The sequence below is a fragment of the Etheostoma spectabile genome, chromosome 18 (assembly GCF_008692095.1).
Source record: "Etheostoma spectabile isolate EspeVRDwgs_2016 chromosome 18, UIUC_Espe_1.0, whole genome shotgun sequence".
NCBI lineage: Eukaryota > Metazoa > Chordata > Actinopteri > Perciformes > Percidae > Etheostoma > Etheostoma spectabile.
The window spans coordinates 15,115,897-15,135,642 of NC_045750.1; the positions used below are offsets into that span (position 1 = coordinate 15,115,897).

The window sequence follows — 19,746 nt, forward strand, 5'->3', positions numbered from 1 at the left end:
GAAAGAAATCACAAATCATTTGATAGGTGTATACAATGTGTGTGTGTGTGTGTTGTGTGTGTGTGTGTGTGTGTGTGTGTGTGTGGTGTGTGTGTGTGTGCGTGTGTGCGTGCGTGCGTGCGTGTGTGTTTGTTTTGGTTCCGTCTGTGTGCATTTCAATCATAAATATCTCATAGAGAGTTCTGCCTGCGCGTGGGGACACTTAGGCCCATTAGACTTGCGAAGAAATTGAATCTTTACAGCACTGGGGCCATATAATTACTGTTAATTTAACGCTCAGATTCTTCATCATTAACTCTCACTCTTGAATACAGAACGAGGGACATGGAAACAGACAGTATGCGTGTGGAACCGTTACATGTGTTGACAGCACACCCAGCCCTTTGACTGAATTAACAGCGACCTCTTCGTCTTGTAAGAACAGGACTCGCATCTTTTATGCGTTATTAGGTCCTATAATTGGGCGGCCAGTAGTTTGCATATTAGTCTATTAGGGTAATATGTTTTGCGACTCTCAACACACGGCTTGCCAGAGCCCCTGGCGACACATTAGGTAATTCTCAGAATTACACCCTAATCATAATCCAGTGTTTTTTCGATCCCTATAATTCAACGTGCGTCAGTTTATTTCTGTGCATGCAAAGCTTGATTACATTCAAAGTATTTATCAATTAACCTATCTTTTCCATGGGATTGTGCTATGGTCTTTAATTTACAGGATCAGGTGGATTTTTATTGTCTGTGTGCACTGAGTGTAGCTATGGCTTTAAATTTGCAAAAGAAATGTGCACATATTTGCATGGGTGCATTGGTTTGAAGGTGAAACTTGCTTCTTTTATTTCCCTTTGAGGTTCCTTTAACCTCTTAATAGCTGTTATGTGTTACAGCCAGTGTCCCACTTTGAGCCAATAAAATCCCATCTCCTAAATACCAGTAGTTGCCAAAGTAGGTCCAGGGACCCCCCAGGGGTCTAAGAGGGTTTCAGGGGGGCTCAGCAGAATGAGGATTAGTTTAATTTCAATATCGTTGCATTCATTTAAAGATAGGGCCAGCAGATAAAGCAAAAAATGAATGCTTTGATAAATGTTCAGTAACAAACTCCACTGTTATTTTCTTCCCAACGGTGCCGAAGGACAAAACTGTACTATGAGAGTCCACACCTCCACGGTCCTGTGTAGCAATGATACTAAGTAAGGAAGTAAGTAAGAAAGTAATGCCACCGTGTATTGAAAATACTCCTTAAACAAAACTGCTTAAAAGTTTAGAATGAATATATCTTGCTGGAATATTATTTCAGATTCCTTACCAAGTAGCCAATTGTAATTTTGCAGCTGGTCACAATGAAGCTAATTGTTGCTACTGTAGCTTAATTGAAGACAATGCATCATATTTTATAGGTTCATAATTTGTTGTCTATTTACTGGCTTAATCTGCAAAGTAACTAGTACATATAGCTATACATTTAGAGGAATAATAAGCATGATATTTGGCTGTGAAATGTAATGAATCAGGAGTATGAAGTAGAATCAAATAGAAATACTCAAGGAAAGTGTACACTTAATGTACTTGCATGGTGCCTTTTCACAGCTGTATTTGGCATCCCTTGTTAGAGGGAAGAGATGCTTTTTCCTCTTCAAAATGTTGTGTGGGGGGTTCTGGGTTCGATTCCAACTGCGACACATGAACCAATGTGTCCCTGAGCAAGGCACTGAACCCCTTTGCTCCAGAGGCGTGCAACCTCTGATATACCACTACAGCAACTGCAAGTCGCTTCCGATAAAAAACGTACGCTAAATGACATGTAGTGTAATGTCTTGTAAAACTATAAAAAAAATCAAAAGCTGTTTTTTTTCTTGCAAGAGATTTGGGAAACCGTACCTCGCGTGCCACTGGGTGTGCATCCCTCTCTAAGTTTCCCCGGCCAGTAGAAGGGGGCACGTTCGGGGCAGAGGAGGCAGAGAGATCCATTCTCGCAGCCTCCTCTCTTTGGCCTCGAGCTGCCCTCTCCGCTCGCCCCCCATTATTAGTCCCGACGGCCGAGCGCGCGGCCCCAATGAGCCCTTTGGAACGGAACGGAACGAAAAGAAGGAGCGAATTGCAGCTGTGACGTGGGCGTTGTTGTTCCATTCACCGAGTTCGCCATGGCAACGGGGCAGAGGCCCTGGAAGCACGCAGCCCCTCTCTTTGGACAGCATCCTGAGGGCAGAGAGGCAGCTGGAAGTTTCTCCTCCTGATCACTGCTTACTGTTTCATGGCGCAAAAAGATATCAAATATTCTACTTCAGGTGCATTCAAATTTGACTGAGTTAAGGTTTGGCAGTTTTGAGTATTTGGACCAAGAAAGTTATGGCAATGAGCGCATAAATGTGTTAGCTCCTATATCAATTAACGTTCAAATCTGCATAGCTTCATGCAACTTTTACGAACTGGTTTCACGCACGAGACCAATAAACGTGACCCAGTGGCCCAGATCAATGTTGAGAAGGAACTTTCAAAATGAATAGGACTACTTTTTTTCCTTTTTCTCAAGCTAAGTCTTTTCTGTGTTTACACTCTTCGGCTCCATCTCCCTCCACTTTGTACTCATGCATGCTGCAGGACTGCTTGTATTGTTGGGCAGAGTGATTGGGGTTTCTGTACAATCTCCCGTGACCAATGAGCGGGGTGCTGTCAGGGGTAACCACATCTGTCAACCGTTCTTGGCCAATAAAGAGCGGAGCGAGGCGGACCACAGGTGCGCGCCTCTGCGTCCCCTTGGCACAGCGCCCGGGAGATGCTGGAGAGAGACGCCTAGCTGCCCCGTGGCGCAAAAGAGTAACTGTCAAAGGCAGCCTCCTTTTAACTCCAGCTATCACTCTGGCTCCGATAGTTATGGCGACCGCAACATCTAACCACTACAGCGTCCTCACCACCCCCAGCAGCGCGCCGCCGCCACACTCGGAGTCCGGGAGCATGCAGCAGGCGGCAGCGTACAGGGACGCGCACACCCTGCTCCAGAACGACTACAGCACGTTACCGGGCGGTGGACATCCGCTCAGCCACGCGCACCAGTGGATAACGGCGCTGTCTCACGGTGACAGCGGGGCGCCCTGGCCATCTAGTCCCCTCGGAGAACAGGACGTGAAGCCCGTACTGCACGACAGTGACCGAGAGGAGCTGCAGAACTCCAGCAGTCTGCAGCAACAGCAGCAGCAACAGCGACACCCTCACCTAGCGCACCAGCAGGCGCATCACGACGCCAGAGCATGGCGAACCAGCACAGCCACCACGCACATCCCCGGTATGGCGACATCTGAGGGCCAGAGCCTGGTGTATTCCCAGTCCGGCTTCGGTCTGATGCCAGGGGGAGAGCAAGGGGGGATGCACCACCACCCTCTGCGGGACGAGGACCACCACAGCCACAGCCCGCACCTCAGCGAACACGGAGGCGGCCCTGGGGCCCACCAGCAGTCTCTGTCACACCATCACCAGCACGGCCAGGACCACTCCGACGAGGACACGCCGACCTCCGACGAGTTGGAGCAGTTCGCCAAGCAGTTCAAACAGCGACGCATCAAGCTGGGCTTCACCCAGGCGGACGTAGGACTGGCTCTTGGGACGCTGTATGGAAACGTCTTTTCTCAGACCACCATTTGCAGGTTCGAGGCGCTTCAGCTCAGCTTCAAAAATATGTGTAAACTCAAGCCCTTGTTGAACAAGTGGCTGGAGGAGGCGGACTCCACCTCGGGCAGCCCCACTAGTCTGGATAAAATCGCGGCACAGGGAAGGAAAAGGAAAAAGAGGACCTCCATCGAAGTGGGCGTCAAAGGAGCTCTGGAGAGCCATTTTCTCAAATGTCCGAAACCAGGAGCAGCGGAGATAAACTCTCTAGCGGACAGTCTGCAGCTGGAGAAGGAGGTGGTGAGGGTTTGGTTTTGTAACAGGCGGCAGAAGGAGAAGAGGATGACACCCGCTGGGGGACAGATACCAGGAGGAGAGGACATGTACGGGGACACCCCTCCTCATCACGGAGGACAAACTCCTGTGCAGTGACCCCAGTCCGTTATTCTTATTCTGAGCAAGACACGGACCCCTAAAGGAGGAATAACGCCTCCTGATGTGTTTGATTCTCTGTGCTGGACCGCTCGGAACTGGACCTCAGCCAGTTTAAACGTTGGACCCACTGACACACACAGTGGGGATATACAGTGGCACTCAAGCACTAAAAATACGCATAGCAGAGAGCTGAATGGAGAGGTTTCATGCCGCGGAACTGCCAAGCATACGGCTGGTGTGTGCTTACCAAAAAAAAAAAAAAGAAAACAGCGACATTGATACGAAATGCTTTTCTTTACCTTCAACCGAGGCGCTAATGTGTCGTTATGTAATGTGTCGTTAAAGAAAGACAGAGTCGGATGTGGGCACAAGGTGTCCGCGGGAGCACGGGGGGCGGGGGCGATGTGGGGGTGTAAAACAGCTTCGGGCTCGATGAGAAAGTCGCAGTCAGTGTGGGTAAATAAACGCCATCTTTCCATCATAACAAAAGCAACAGGGTTCTTCGCTCGTGCAAGCAGGGCTGAATGGCAGACACTGCTGTACAACGTAACAGTCATGCCAATCAACCACCTGATTATTTTATTTTTTTATTATTATTCTTTATTATTGTTATTATTATTATCTTTATTATTGTTTATAATTATTATTAGTATTCATTTATTATTATCTTTTTTGTTATTTATCTATTATAGTCTATTTTTTATATGCATTTCTTTATTATTAGTATTATTATATTATAATTGTTATACATTCTGATTTAAATTGAATGTGTAATTGATTGCAGTGGTCCACCTGCATCCATTATTTATTTTATTTAAATGTCTTCACTTGGTTTACGTGTTTTTTTACATTCAGGCAATAATGATAATAAAATAATGATATAATGATAATAATAATAATAATAATACGGCTACCCATACTGAGTATGGCTTTTGTTTCTGTGCAGACATGTCTGGGCGCCTGTTACAGTGTGTTTTTATTTCTGTACTTTTCCAAATGCTGGTGAGAAAGACCGAGCTGTCCGGCTGGACACTCAAAGCAATCCAGCCCATTTTGCTTCCTTGTACTAAAAGTTTCAAAAAAAAAAAAAAAAAAAAAGAAAGAGAGGAAAAAAAACACCTGAATATATCTGGTACCAGCTCTGGCCGTAATGGCTACACTTCTACTGTTATTCATCCACTGAGAAGACTATTTGTGGGATGTTTCTCAAATTGTTATTTTGTATGGCTTCGTTTGTTTGTATGTTTGTTTGTTTGTTTGTTTGTTTGTTTGTTTGCTCAGCTTTTCTCTGTCAGTCTGTGCCAAAGCACAAACACAGACACGTGTTCTTGTGCCACTTGAATCCTGTGATGAATAACCTGACCTAACAGTGGAAGGTTATCGAGGGAAAATCCAGAGTACAGTTGTGGATGAATTCTCTGACTGAAATCTAAAGAAAATATAGAAATTCAGAAACTCAACTCCATCTGAAGGATGTCGATGAATAGAAGGAAAAATGTTGTATTTAAAAAACCCATAATGTGAATTTTAGACGATTTCCATGAGATGTTTTTTGCATTCAAAACACTTTCTGAATGTATGAGGCCAATGTCAACGAGATGTTCCACTGCTCTTTTTTTATTTTAATTTATCGCCAATCATTCAAAATGAAGCATAGCAATATTTGACACATTGTTTTGTAATACGCCGACCAGGGCAGTTTTCTTATTTAAATGTATATAGGCCTACATCTTAATTGGCCCTTAATTTAAATGGGGCCCAATATTTCTGTAATTCTGACTACATCTCAAGTAGGCCTGATCCTTCAGCTGAAATTGAGTTTGAGGTGGAAAAAAAACAAACAACCAAAACAAAACAGCATCGACCTGAAATCTGTGATCAAACGAAGAGGGAAGAGAAATCAACGATTGCACAATTTATATATGCTTTTTTTTTTTCATTAAATCGTATTTGTTTTCTATAACACTGCAGTCTTTGCAACATTTATTGAGCCTCAGGAAAAGTCGCAACTCTGGCGACCAGCTGGTTTAGTTTATGGTTTCTCGCACGTGGCCTTGCATGATAATTATAGATTTTATCAATCCGTCTCGGTTGCTTAAATATTGTCCTTCAGATGTTTTGGTTAAGTGTTTACTACCGTTGATTTGCACTAATACTGTTAGGAAGAGATACCCGTGAAGATGTTCAGACAGCCGGTCAGTGGCCTGCAATTGAAACACCGTAGCGTTAATTAATATTTCCATCAGGATAAACATGGAAACTAATTGACAATTATGAGACGTCATTTAGAATCAAAACAATTGAAGCTTTTCTTTTTGCACACAGGCAAACGGCAGGCCTGCATTTAAAAAAAAAAAATTATTGTTATTGTTATTGTTATTGTTATTAGGCTACGTGTAATCCGGCCTGCTGCCTTCATTACACCTCCTAAAATAATTATGAACATGTATTGTGAATTATTTCCATTTCCTAGGAAATCGTTTGAATAATTGTATAAATGCTAAATAAAACATAGCACGCTGATAGCACACTGAAATATAAAGTGACAATGATAGTTTTGAATTAGAGAGATGAGAACGCTGTGCCCACAGTGTGCAATTTCAAGAGTAATATTGAACCCCACCCTTGTTTTCAGACATGTTTTAGTATTTTGTTGCAGGAGGAGGATTTCTGGTCTGATTTGACCTCTGAGACATGGGGGTTCATATTCTTCAGCACATCTTCCAGTTGCTTTCACGCCATGTCTAGTATTTATAAGGCTACGTGTGTGCTGATCGGTGGGCAAATCAGAAACAGTGTGCTGCTGCCATCTAGTGGCTGTCAGTAGTTCACAGCAGACTTGGGTTGGATGGAGGGTGGGTGGTTGCTTCAGCATCAGTGAATGTAGGTATTTCTTTTTATGTGACAATGCACCTTTCTAAATAATAACTTATAATCAGCTATAATTTATGACACTGGGTCTGAATAACGCCCTCTGTATTTGATTCGAGGACTTAAGGGGTTTGTCAACCCAAGAGGAGTTACTCTCCACAGTTAAACAGATGCACACTTTTATACTCAGGTGACTTCCAATACTTCATTACTCCACCATAGTTGAATTATTGGCAGTATGTGGAAGGCTATGAAACACTGAGGCATGTTTTCTCTCCTCTGCACTGTAGACTGAGAAGCCTTTAAAAACGCATGAAGCATAAAGAAGCGCTAAACAGTGATAGCACAAAAACTGCCAAAGATATTAAAGCTTTTTCTAATTGGGGTTTGTAAATAAAAGTTTGATTGACATCTGTGGGATGTATGTGGGAGGAGCAGCATTTCGAATTGGAAGAGGATTTGAAGATTGCTCCAATGACTTTCAATGTAAAAAGAAAAAATCTTAACATTTCAAAGGTATAAATGCTAGAAAAAAGGAAATAATCTGGGCCAAAAAAGGGATGAAATAGTCATAGTATAGTATGAGGAAAAAAGTAAAAAAAGAGTCATAGTATCATAAATGTATCATAGTATAGTATTGGTTATAAAGTTACATTATATCATGTCAAAAAAGTCATAAAAAGTGAATACAATTAAAGTACTGTATGTCAAAAAAAGTGATAAAATAGTCATGGTAGGCTATAGCATGTTGAAAAATGTATTATAAAGTTACAGTATATTATGTTGGAAAAAGTCATAAAAATAATAATTTAGCAAGTCAAAAAAGTGATGCAAAAAGTCGTGGTATGGTATGTCAAAAAAAGCGTAAAAATGTCATAGTATAGTATGTCAAAAAAAGTAATAAAAAAGGGATGGTATAGTATTGAAAACAGTCATGGTATAGTATTTTGAAAAAAAAGTGATTAAGAAGTGATAGGCAAGGCAAGGCAAGGCAAGGCAGCTTTATTTGTATAGCACATTTCAGCAACAGGGCAATTCAAAGTGCTTTACACGAAATCAGGTTAAACAGATAAAACACAAGTACAAACAGTTAAAATCATAAACATTAAAATTAATAAAACACATGAATAGACAGTTAAAAACAAATAGAAACATTAGGACACATAAAACACAAAATAAAGTTACAGTGCAGCATAAGAAATTTAAAGAAATGAGATTCATTTAAGAAAGGCAGCATCAAAAGAAAGGTCTTCAGCCTAGATTTAAAAGAACTGAGAGTAGCAGCGGATCTGCAGGTTTCTGGGAGTTTGTTCCAGATAGAGGAGCATAGAAAACTGAAAGCTGCTTCACCTGTTTAGTTCTGACTCTGGGGACAGAAAGTAGACCTGTCCAGATGACCTGAGAGGTCTGGGGGGGTCATAGTGTAGTAGCAGATCAGAAATGTATTTTGGACCTAAACCGTTAGGGATATTAAACTAGCAAGAGTACTTTGAAATCAATCTTTGAGACACAGGAAGCCAGGTAAGACTTCAGAACTGGAGTGATGTGATCCAGTCTTTGGTCTTAGTGAGGACTGAGCAGCAGCGTTCTGAATCAGCTGTAGCTGTTGATTGATTTTTAGGGAGACCTGTAAAGACCCGTTACAGTAGTCAAGTCTACTGAAGATGAAAGCATGGACCAGTTTTTCCAAGTCCTGTTTACACATAAGTCCTTTAACCCTTGATATATTCTAAGGTGAAGTAGGCTGACTTTGTATTGTTAAGGGCTGTTAAAATTCAGGTCTGAGTCCATGACTACACCCAGATTCTGGCTTTGTCTGTTGTTTTTAAATTGTGTTTGAAGCTGAGCGCCGATTTTAATCGTTCTTCTTTTCCAAAAACAACCACCTAGTTTTTCCTTCATAATTTCAGAAAGTTCTGGACATCCAGTCGGATTTGTTCAATGCACTTAGTCAGTTTTTGTATTGGACTATAGTCCCTGGCAATAAGGTATGTAAATGTGGTGTCGTAGTCGCCATAACTATGGTAATTATTTGTTTTTCTCCATAATCTGAGCCAGTGGAAGCATGTAGATGTAAACAGAAGAGGCCCCAGAAGGAGCCTTGCGGAACTCCGCACGTCATATTGTACGCTCAGATGCATAATTACTATAAGACACAAGTAATCCTATTCTTTAGGTAGGATTCAAACCAGTTTAGTACTAAGCCAGAAAGGCCAACGGAGTTTCCAATCGTCTAGTAGTATGTCGTGGTCGACCGTGCACAAATGCAGCACTGAGATCAAGTAATACAAGATTGAAATTTTGCATTATCTGTGTTAAGGTGGATGTCATTAAAGACTTTGACAAGAGCCGTTTCAGTGCTGTGGTGTGGTCGGAAACCCGACTGAAAGGTATCAAAACTGTTGCTTAGTGACAGAATGGTTGAGTTGTTGAAAGAATACTTTTCAATGTTTTACTTAAAAACGGAAGGTTTATATTGGCCTATGTGCTCATTAGTGACTTGTCTAGGTGTTCTTTTTAAGAGTGGCTTGATTACTGCAGTTTCAGGGCCTGTGGGAAGATTCCTGAAAGAAGAGGTGTTCACAATCTGGAGAAGATCGAAGTCAAACATGGAACATTTTTGAAAAGTCCCGTTGGTAGAATATCAAGGCAACAGGTTAGGTTTTCAGATGTTGAATAATGTCCTCCAGGTTTGTATGGTTGATCGTGTGAAATTCTGTCTATTGGAACTATTTTTGCTTGAACATGTGACACAAATATCCTGAACTTGATATGGAGGCACTGACTGTTTGTCTAATCTTTTGAATTTGTCTTGAAGAAGGAGGCAAAGTCATTGCAGGCCTTGGTAAATAAAAGTTCAGATGCTACTGGTATGGAGGGTTTGTAACCTCTAAAGTAGCAAACAAGCAAGTGAAGTATTAGTGTTTAGAGGAATATCAGAGAAGAAGGACCTTCTTGCATTCCTCAGTTCCAAATTGATACTGATAGTACAGTATGTCGAAAAAAAAGTGATGAAAAAGTTATAGTATAGTATGTCAAAATAAGTCATGAAAAAAAAAAACATAATATTGTATGTCAAAAGGGATGAAAGAGTTAAATAGTATGTTGAAAGATGTCATAGTATATTATTTTGAAAAAAGGGATCAAAAAGACAGTATAGTATGGGGAAAAAAGTGATAAAAGAAGTCACAGTAGGCCCATAGTATGTCAAAAAAGTGACAAAATTCGCATTATAGTATTTCATAAATATATAATATAAATATATAGTATAGTATATCAAAAACAGTCATAGTATAGTATGTTGAAATAAGTGATTATAAAGTTATAGTATATTATGTCAAAAAAAGTCATAGTATAGTATGTCGGGAAAAAAAGTGTTGTCATATTGCTGTATGCCAAACAAGTGATTATAAAGTTCTTGTACAATATGTCGAAAAAGTGATTAAAAAAATCTTGAATATGTTGAAAGAAGTCATAGTATATAATGTTGAAAAAGTCAGAGTATAGTTAAATGACAAAAAGTGATGAAAAAACATGGTATAGTAAGTCAAAAAAGTGAAAAAAAACAGTATAGTATGTCAAAAAAAGGGACGAAAGAGTCAAATAGTATGTTGAAAGATGTCTTTCTATTGAATGTCAAAAAAGTCATAGTATAATATTTTGAAAAAAGGGATCAAAAAGACATAGTATGGTATGGGCAAGAAAGTGATAGAAAAAAGTCACACTAGGCCTAAAGTGTGTAAAAAAAGTGACAAAATTCATAGTATATTATTTCATAACTATATCATAGTATAGTATATCGAAAACAGGCATAGTATAGTGTGTTGAAATAAGTGATTATAAAGTTATAGTATATTATGTCAAAAAAGTCATAGTACGGTACGTAGAAAAAAGTTATAAAAAGTCATAGTCATGTCAAAAAAAAGTTACAGAAAAGGCATAGTATAGTAATTTGAAAAAAGTGATCAAAAAGTCTTAGTATAGTATGAGGAAAGAACCCATTGTATATAATGTTGAAAATTCATGGTGTAGTTTGATAACAAAAAGTAATCAAAAAGTCATAATATGGTATGTCAAAAAAGTCATAAAGCATGGTACATTGAAAAAGACATTTAAAAAGTCATAGTACAGTATGTTGAAAAAAGTAAATAAAAGTCATAGCATAGTATGTTGAAACATGATTATAAAGTTATAGAATATTATAATGAAAAAAGTCATCAAAAAAATACAAAAAAGAAAAAAGTCAATTATCTCGAAAAAAGTGATTAAAAAGTCACAGTATAGTGTGTTGAAAAAGTGACGAAAAAGTCAAAGTACAGTATGTCGAAAGAATATTGAAAAAAAAGTCATAGTATAGTCTGTCAAAAACAGTAAAAGAAAAGTAGTGGTATAGTATATCAAAAAACAATCGAAAGTATGTCAAGGAAAAGTGAAACAAGTCATAGAATGTCAAAAAGAAGTCATAGTATTGTATGTCAAAAAAGGTATAAAAGTCATAGTGTAATATGTTGAAAAAGGTTGTTGTATATTATTTCGAAAAGTTATACAAAAGTTAAAGTATAGTAGTTTGAAAAAAAGTGTTAAAAATTCATTGTATAGTGTGTCCAAAGACGTCACAGTATAGTTTGACGACGAAACTGATCAAAAAGTCATAGTATAATATGTTGAAAATGTCATAAAAATAATAGTATAGTATGTCAAAAAAAGTGAGAGTATAATATGTTAAAAAAAGTGAATAAAAGTCATAGTATTCTATGTCAAAGACGTCGTAGTATAACATAGCATGAAGACATTATAGTGTAGTACAGCAAAAACAGTCATGGCAAAGTATGTTGAAAAAATAGATTATAAAGTTACAGTATATCATGTCAAAAAAAGTCATAGTATAGATATAGTATGTCAAAAAAAGTTGTAGTACAGTATTTTGAAAAACGTTATAGAAAAGTCAAACTATAGTATTTTGAAAAACATGATAAAAAGTAATAGTACATTATCTTAAAAGAAGTCATGGCATATCATTTTTGAAAAAAAGTCATTGTACAGTTGGATGACAAAAAGTCATAAAAAGTAATAGCATATTTAGTTTACAAAAGTGAATAAAAGTCATAGTATAGTATGTCGAAAAAATGGAAAAAGTCATAGTAAAGTATGTCAAAAAACTGATCAAAGTCAAAGTGTAGTAATCTAAATTAAGTCATAGTATAGTATATCAAAAACAGTCATAGTTCAGCATGTAAAAAAAAAAGTTGTGATTACAAAATTATAGTATAGTATGTAGAAAAATGTCCCAGTATAATATGTTGAAAAAAAGAGATTAAAACGTCACATTATAGTATGATGAAAAAAGTTAAAGTATAATATGTTGAAAAAAGGATGAAAAGTCATAGTGTAGTATGTTAAAAGAAAGTGAACAAGACATAGTATAGTATGTCAAAAAAGTGATAAAAAGTCATACTATAGTTTGTCAAAAGAATTCATAGAATAGAATGTTGCAAAGGTCATAGTATGGTATAATGAAAAAAGGGATGATAAAGTCACAGTATGGTATATTGAAAAAAGTGAAATAATTTATAGTCTGTCAAAATAAGTGAAAAAATTCATAGTATAGTATTTTGAAAAATGTCACAGTGTAGAATGTTGAATATAGGGATCAAAGAGTCATAGTATAGTATGTTGAAAACAGTCTGGACACACAAAGTCTCCACAGTATAGTATGTCGGAAAACCTCATCATGTAGTTTGTCGAAAAAAGTGATGAAAACTCATAGTGTAGTAGTAATATCTAAAAGAAGTCATAGTATAGTATAGCATAAACAGTCATAGTAGTATGTCAAAAAAGTTGTGATTAAAAAGTCAACTTATAGTATGCAGGAAAAAGTTATTAAAAAGGCATGTAGAAAAAAGCGATAAAAAAAAGTCGCAGCATAGTACATTGAAAAAAGGCATATTATAGAATGTCAAAAAAAGTGAAAAAAGGTCATAGTAAAGTATGTCAAAAAAAGTCAGAAAAAAGTCATACCATTGTATCCCAAAAAAGGTTATAAAAAGTCATATTATAGTTTGTCTAAAAAATGATTTAAAGTCAAACTGGTTTGTCAAAAGAAGTCATAAAATAGAATTAACGATTTTTAAAGGTTTAAAAAGTTACAATATAGTATGTCAAAAAAGTCAGAGTATAATGTATAAAAAAGTGATGAAGGTAATAGTATAGTATGTCAAAAAAGTGATAATAAAGTTATAGTATAGTATGTTGAAAGATGTCACAGTATAAATTGTTGACAAAAAGCTTAGCGTAGTATTAGATAAAGAGGAACCAAAACGTCATACTATGATGAAAAAAGTAATAAAGTGATAATATAGTATGTTTACAAAGTTCTGTAAGAGCACGCAAAGTCTCCACAAATAGTCATTGAATAGTATGTTAAAAAACGTTATGGTGTAGTATGTTGAAAAAAACTGATCAAAAAGTTATTGTATAGGATATGGAAAAAATGATTAAAAGTAATTGTGTAGTAGGTGGAAAAAAATGATTAAAAGTCACTGTACAGTATGTGGAAAAAATGATTAAAAGTCATTGTACAGTATGTGGAAAAAAATGATTAAAAGTCATTGTGTAGTAGGTGGAAAAAATGATTAAAAGTCATTGTACAGTATGTGGAAGAAATTATTAAAAGTCATTGTCTAGTATATGGAAAAATGATTAAAAAAAGTCATTGTATAGTATATGAAAAAAATATTAAAAGTCATTGTATAGTATGTGGAAAAAATGATTAAAAGTTATTGTATAGTATATGAAAAAAATGATTAAAGGTCATTGTATAGTATATGGAAAAAATGATTAAAAGTCATTGTATAGTATATGGAAAAAATGATTAAAAGTCATTGTATAGTATGTGGAAAAAATGATTAAAAGTCATTGTATAGTATGTCAAAAAAGTGAAAAAAGCCATAGTATTACATATCAAAATAAGTAATTAAAAAAGCAATAGTTCAGTATGTGTAAGAGAAGTCATAGTATAGTATGGCAAAAATGTTGTGATTAAAAAGTTATAAAAAAAAAATACACGAAGATATAGTATAGTATGTTGAAAAAAGTTATAGTCTAGTATGTTGAAAATTGAAAAAGTTATTGTATTGTATGTCAAGAAAGTTATAAAATGTCAAATTATAGTTTGTCAATCAAAAGTAATAAAAAAGTCATAGTATTGTATGTCAAAAAAATCAGGATATTGTATGTCAAAAAAGTAATAATGAAGTCATAGTATAGAAGTACAGTATAGAATGTTGAAAAAAGTATTAGTATAGTTTCTTGAAAAAAGGGACAAAAACTTCATAGTATAGTATGATGAAAAAGGTTCTGTGAGAACACACAAAGTCTCCACAAAGAGTCATTGAACAGTATGTCAAAAAGTCATGCTGTAGTACGTTGAAAAAAACTGATCAACAAGTCATTGTATAGTATGTTGTAAAAAAGTGAAAAAGTCATAGTATTGTATGTCAAAATAAGTAATTTTAAAAAGTCATAGTGTAGTATACCAAAAAAGTTATAAAAAATATAAAGATTTAGTATAGTATGTCAGAAAAGTCATAGTATAGTATGATGAAGTCATAGTATTGTATGTTAATGAAAGTTATAAAATGTCATGTTGAAAAAAAGTGATAACAAAGTAATATTGTATTATGTTGAAAAAAGTGAGAAAAAAAATCATAGTATAGTACGTCAAAAAAAATTAATAAAAGGTCATTCTATAGTTTGTCAAAAGAAGTCATAGAATAGAATGTTGTAAAGGTCTTTGTACAGTATCTTGAAAAAAAGGAATCAAAACATAGTATAGTATGATGAAAAATTTATGAAAAAGTCATAATATAGTATGTCGAAAAAATTATAAAAAGTCATTGTATAGTTTCTCGGAAAAAAGTCAAAAAGTCATAATAGTGTATGTCAAAATAAGTAGTTGAAAATGTCATAGTTTAGAATATCTAAGAGAAGTCATAGAATAGCATATCAACAACAGTCATAGTATGGCAAAGTTGTGATTAAAAAGTTATAAAAAAATATAAAGATATAGTATAGTACGTCAAAAAAGGCATAGTATAGTATGTTAAAAAAAACGAAAAGTTATAGTATGTCAATAAAAGTTATAAAATGTCATACTATAGTATGTTGAAAAAAGTGAAAAAAGTCATAGTTTAGTATGTCAAAAAGTAATAAAAGGTCACACTATGGTTTGTCAAAATAACTCATAGAATATAATGTTATGAAGGTCATAGTATAGTATGTTCAAAAAAGGATCAAAAAGTCACAGTTTAGTATGTTAAAAAAGTGATTAAAAACATACAGTATATTATGTCAAAAAAAGTCATAGTTTAGTATATTTAAGAGAAGTCATAGTATAGCATATCGAATACAGTCATAGTATAGTATAGTATGACAAAATGTGATCAAAAAGTTATGAAATACTATAAAGATGTAGTATGTTGAAGAAAAGTCATAGTATAGTATGTTGGAAAAAAATGAAAAAGTCACAGTATTGCATGTCAATAAAAGTTATAAAAATGTCATACTATGGTATGTCAAAAAAGTGATTAAAAAGATATTATATTACAGCATATTATGTCAAAAAAGTCATAGTGTGTCAAAAAAAAGATAAAATGTCATAGTATTGTATGTCAAAAAAGTGATAAAAAAGTCATAGTGTAGTATGTCAACAAAAGTAATAAAAAAGTGATGGTATAGTCTGTCCAAAAAGTGATAAAATGAAACATGTACACTACCGTTCAAAAGTTTGGGGTCACATTGAAATGTCCTTATTTTTGAAGGAAAAGCACTGTACTTTTCAATGAAGATAACTTTAAACTAGTCTTAACTTTGAAGAAATACACTCTATACTGCTAATGTGGTAAATGACTATTCCAGCTGCAAATGTCTGGTTTTTGGTGCAATATTACATAGGTGTATAGAGGCCCATTTCCAGCAACTATCACTCCAGTGTTCTAATGGACAATGTGTTGCTCATTGGCTCAGAAGGCTAATGATGATTAGAAAACCCTTGTGCAATCATGTTCACACATCTGAAAACAGTTTAGGTCGTTACAGAAGCTACAAAACTGACCTTCCTTGAGCAGATTGAGTTTCTGGAGATCACATTTGTGGGGTCAATCAAATGCTCAAAATGGCCAGAAAAGAGAACTTTCATCTGAAACTCGACAGTCTATTTGTCCTAAGAAATGAAGGCTATTCCATGCGGACATTGCTAAGAAATTGAAGATTTCCTAAACGGTGTGTACTACTCCCTTCAGAGGACAGCACAAACAGGCTCTAACCAAGTAGAAAAAGAAGTGGGAGGCCGCGTTGCAAACTGAGCAAGAAGTAGTACATTAGTCTCAAGTTTGAGAAACAGACACCACCGGTCCCCAACTGGCATTCATTAATAGTACCCGCAAAACACCAGTGTCAACATCTACAGTGAAGAGGCAGCTGCGGGATTCTGGGCTTCAGGGCAGAGGGCAAAGAAAAAGACATATCTGAGACTGGCCAATAAAAGAAAAAGATTAAGTGGGCAAAGAACACAGACATTGGACAGAGGAAGACTGGAAAAAAGTGTTGTGGACGGATGAATCCAGGTTTGAGGTGTTTGGATCCAGAGAAGAACGTTTGTGAGACGCAGACAAATGAAAAGATGCTGGAAGAATGCCCGACGCATCTGTTAAGCATGGTGGAGGTAATATGATGAAAAACACACCTCCAAATTGTGCAAGAACTATTTAGAGCAGAAGCAGGCAGCTGGTATTCTATCGGTAAGGATGGTGGCCAGCGCAGTCACCAGATCTGAACCCCATTGAGCTGTTGTGGGAGCAGCTTGACGTATGGTACGCAGAGAAGTGCCCATCCAAACCAACCCTGTGGGGAGTCTTCTGGAAGCGTGGGGTGCAATTTCTCCAGATTACCTCAACAAATTAACAGCTAGAATGCCAAAAGGTCTGCAATGCTATAATTGCGGCAAATGGAGGATTCTTTGACGAAAGCAAAGTTTGAACGGTAGTGTATGTCAAAAAAAAGTCATGGTATAGTAGACCGAAAAGAAGTGAAAAGTCACAATATTGTATAGCAAAAAAAAAGATAAAAAGTCATAGTGTAGTGTCTTGGGAAAAAGTGATAAAAAGTCTTACTATAGTTTTTTGAAAGAAGTCATAGAACAGAATATTGAACAGTTCATAGCATACCACGTTGAGAAAAAGGGATAATAAACAGGATTATAAACGCAGAATAAGCCTTAAAGAAGCACCAACCTTAAACAGTGATACCACAAAAAAAAAACCTACGACTACTAGAGAATGATTCTCTAACACCTGTCGGTATTGACTTTAAATGTAAAAAGAAAAAAAACGACATATTTTAAAAAGTATAGATGCTAGAAAAGGTTGTTAAAGGGCCCAACATTTTGATATTTTAATGTTTTTTGTAGCTTAAGGTATGCAGAAATTGTAGGGGGCCGAAAATAATACCGAATAGTCGGATTATAATACTGATGAATCAGCATTCACCCAAATATGAGCCAGAACATTGAATTTGAGGAAAGGACCCAGCTCTCTGGAGGACCCTATTGCCTGGATTCTGTCCCATAAGCAGGCGACCATCTGCCCTCCTCCTGGCCCTCAGGCCCGTACACGCTTGCTCTGCATTATTCATATTGTGCACACACTCACTCTCACACAAACACACACACAAACACAAAAAGGCACATTCACTCTCACCACAACGTCCCACCTCACACGTCATGCACACAGCCACGTGTTAGACAGTCAGTCAGCCGGCCAGCTAGCGCCACACACACACACACACACACACAAACACACGCACACACGCAGACAGCTGCCAACTCTGACACTGCATGCCATCTCTGACTCACAAGAGATGATTTATACTCTGGTGTCATTGTCATTTCTGAATTGTCTTCTCTGTCTTGTGTGGAAGGAGCTCTCCCGGGGATTCTGCACAATAGCCACATAAATGCAAGCAGCCAAAGTCATCAAACATCCTCGTATCACTGTTTGTCTCTTTTGCTTTACGTGCCCTTTCCTCCGCCGAACCCACACTAAGTCTCTGCAGCGGTGCTCCCACCACTTTCTCTTTCTCTCTCTCTTTCTCCGGATGCTCCAGCACAAGCACAAAGAGAAGACAGCTAATTCTTCAGCATTGGGTGGGCTTTGTATTGTCATGTGGTACCAGGCACAGAGGGAGAGGGATTATGAGACAGATATATGCCAGAGCATACCCAACTCCAAGTGTTGATACAGAGCACAGTTTTTCTCCTTAGGTACACTTTGCAGGCACATTTCAACATAATAACAACAAACAAAACAAGAGGAAAATACCACAGCCATATTTAATGAAATATTAGGAGTAATCCATTGTCATACAGCTTTTTTTTAAATTTTTTTATCTCTAGGTATGATACATTCATAAGAATCTTTTTTTAATGAGTACAGAGTGATTTCTTTTAATTCATGTTCGCATATGACTTTGACTTTTTTTTCTTCTTATTTACAGTGTAATGAGAGAAGAGTTTCAGCACACACACACACTCTCACAACACCACAAGACAATATGGCTTCTACAATCTACAAGCAGAAATCTCAACAGAGAGCGACACACACACACACACACACACAGCAGGGCTGAACGCCCGACCCCTGACCTCAGACTGCTGAGGGACACTGAGACAGATGAAGTTGCCGACAGACACTGATCTGGAAGGACAGTTCTTCCTGTAATGGGTGAGTTTTACAACAGGGACACCGATCATCAGCTGATCGGCAGGGTGGCTGACCTCACCTTGCTAATCTGAGCTCTAGCACCCAGTTTGGTATTTCACCTCAATATTTCATGTATTTTTTTTTATGATTTCAACTGAATCTCTGCTGAGTAAAAAGTTCGACTTTTGACAGTAACTGTGCAGCAGATAAGGGGCGGTAATATCTGAACACAATGCCATTGATATTATGATATGAATTATAACATTCATCACATCAAATCTCAAAACATGGACTCGCATGCAATTACAGCAATGCCATGAAAATATGCGAGAATCTACAGTATTGCACTAATACACAGATCAATAAACTCTCAGCCATAGATGAAACAAATGTGTAAACAGAAGAACAAAAGTGCCAAAGATTATTAACAATATTACTGTTTCCTCATTTTAATCACATCCACTATCAAAATTAATAAATATACACATGAAATAAATAAATAATACATTTCTATAAAAACATAAGTCATATGCTGGCACTAATATAAAGTAAACAGCGTTAGGAGTCAGTTTTGATAATCTGACATGCAGGCAAGGGCTTTTAAGACACAGAATGACATCTTTCAGTTCATGTTTTTAGTTATTGTATTGACATTCACACACCTAAAGGTTTAACCGTCTCTTTACTAAAGGCTTGGAATTGAAGCCTTATATATGAATGTTTTTGACATTATTTTGTTAACCAGAGAACCCAGTGACAGAGCCACACGGAGGAAAATGGTGCTTTCATTTAAACGTCATTATATTCTTTCCCATCATGCCATCGACATCATGGTCTAACTTCAACAAATGACAGCAGTGTCGTAATGACGTCTTTCTAACCCCTATAACCTTAAAACCTAACCCTCTGCTAAGTATTAGATTAGTTTCTTCTTATTTCACTATATAATGCTACATATTATTGCTACATTTTTCTAACTCATACTTTGGGAACAATATTTTAGCCAATATGATTATTTTTGAAAACACACACAAACATTTTTCTTCAATTCTCTGTGTGTGTGTGTGTGTGTGTGTGTGTGTGT

The 19,746-nt window shown here is 36.7% G+C and overlaps 2 protein-coding genes across 2 annotated transcripts in view; one reads left to right on the top strand and one right to left on the bottom strand.

Moving 5' to 3' along the window:
- Positions 1 to 1,932: 1,932 nt before the first annotated feature.
- Positions 1,933 to 5,547, top strand: pou3f2a (POU class 3 homeobox 2a). Its single transcript, XM_032543575.1, has one exon. The coding sequence runs from the start codon at positions 2,656 to 2,658 to the stop codon at positions 4,030 to 4,032; it is 1,377 nt and encodes a 458-aa protein (XP_032399466.1). The 5' UTR covers positions 1,933 to 2,655; the 3' UTR covers positions 4,033 to 5,547.
- A 12,726-nt stretch (positions 5,548 to 18,273) lies between these two features.
- faxca (failed axon connections homolog, metaxin like GST domain containing a) overlaps positions 18,274 to 19,746 on the bottom strand; it is an 8,183-nt gene continuing 6,710 nt past the window's right edge. The window contains exon 6 of the mRNA XM_032543381.1: positions 18,274 to 19,746. This exon is cut by the window's right edge and continues 1,910 nt beyond it. The gene's annotated coding sequence lies outside the window, so the exon portion shown is untranslated.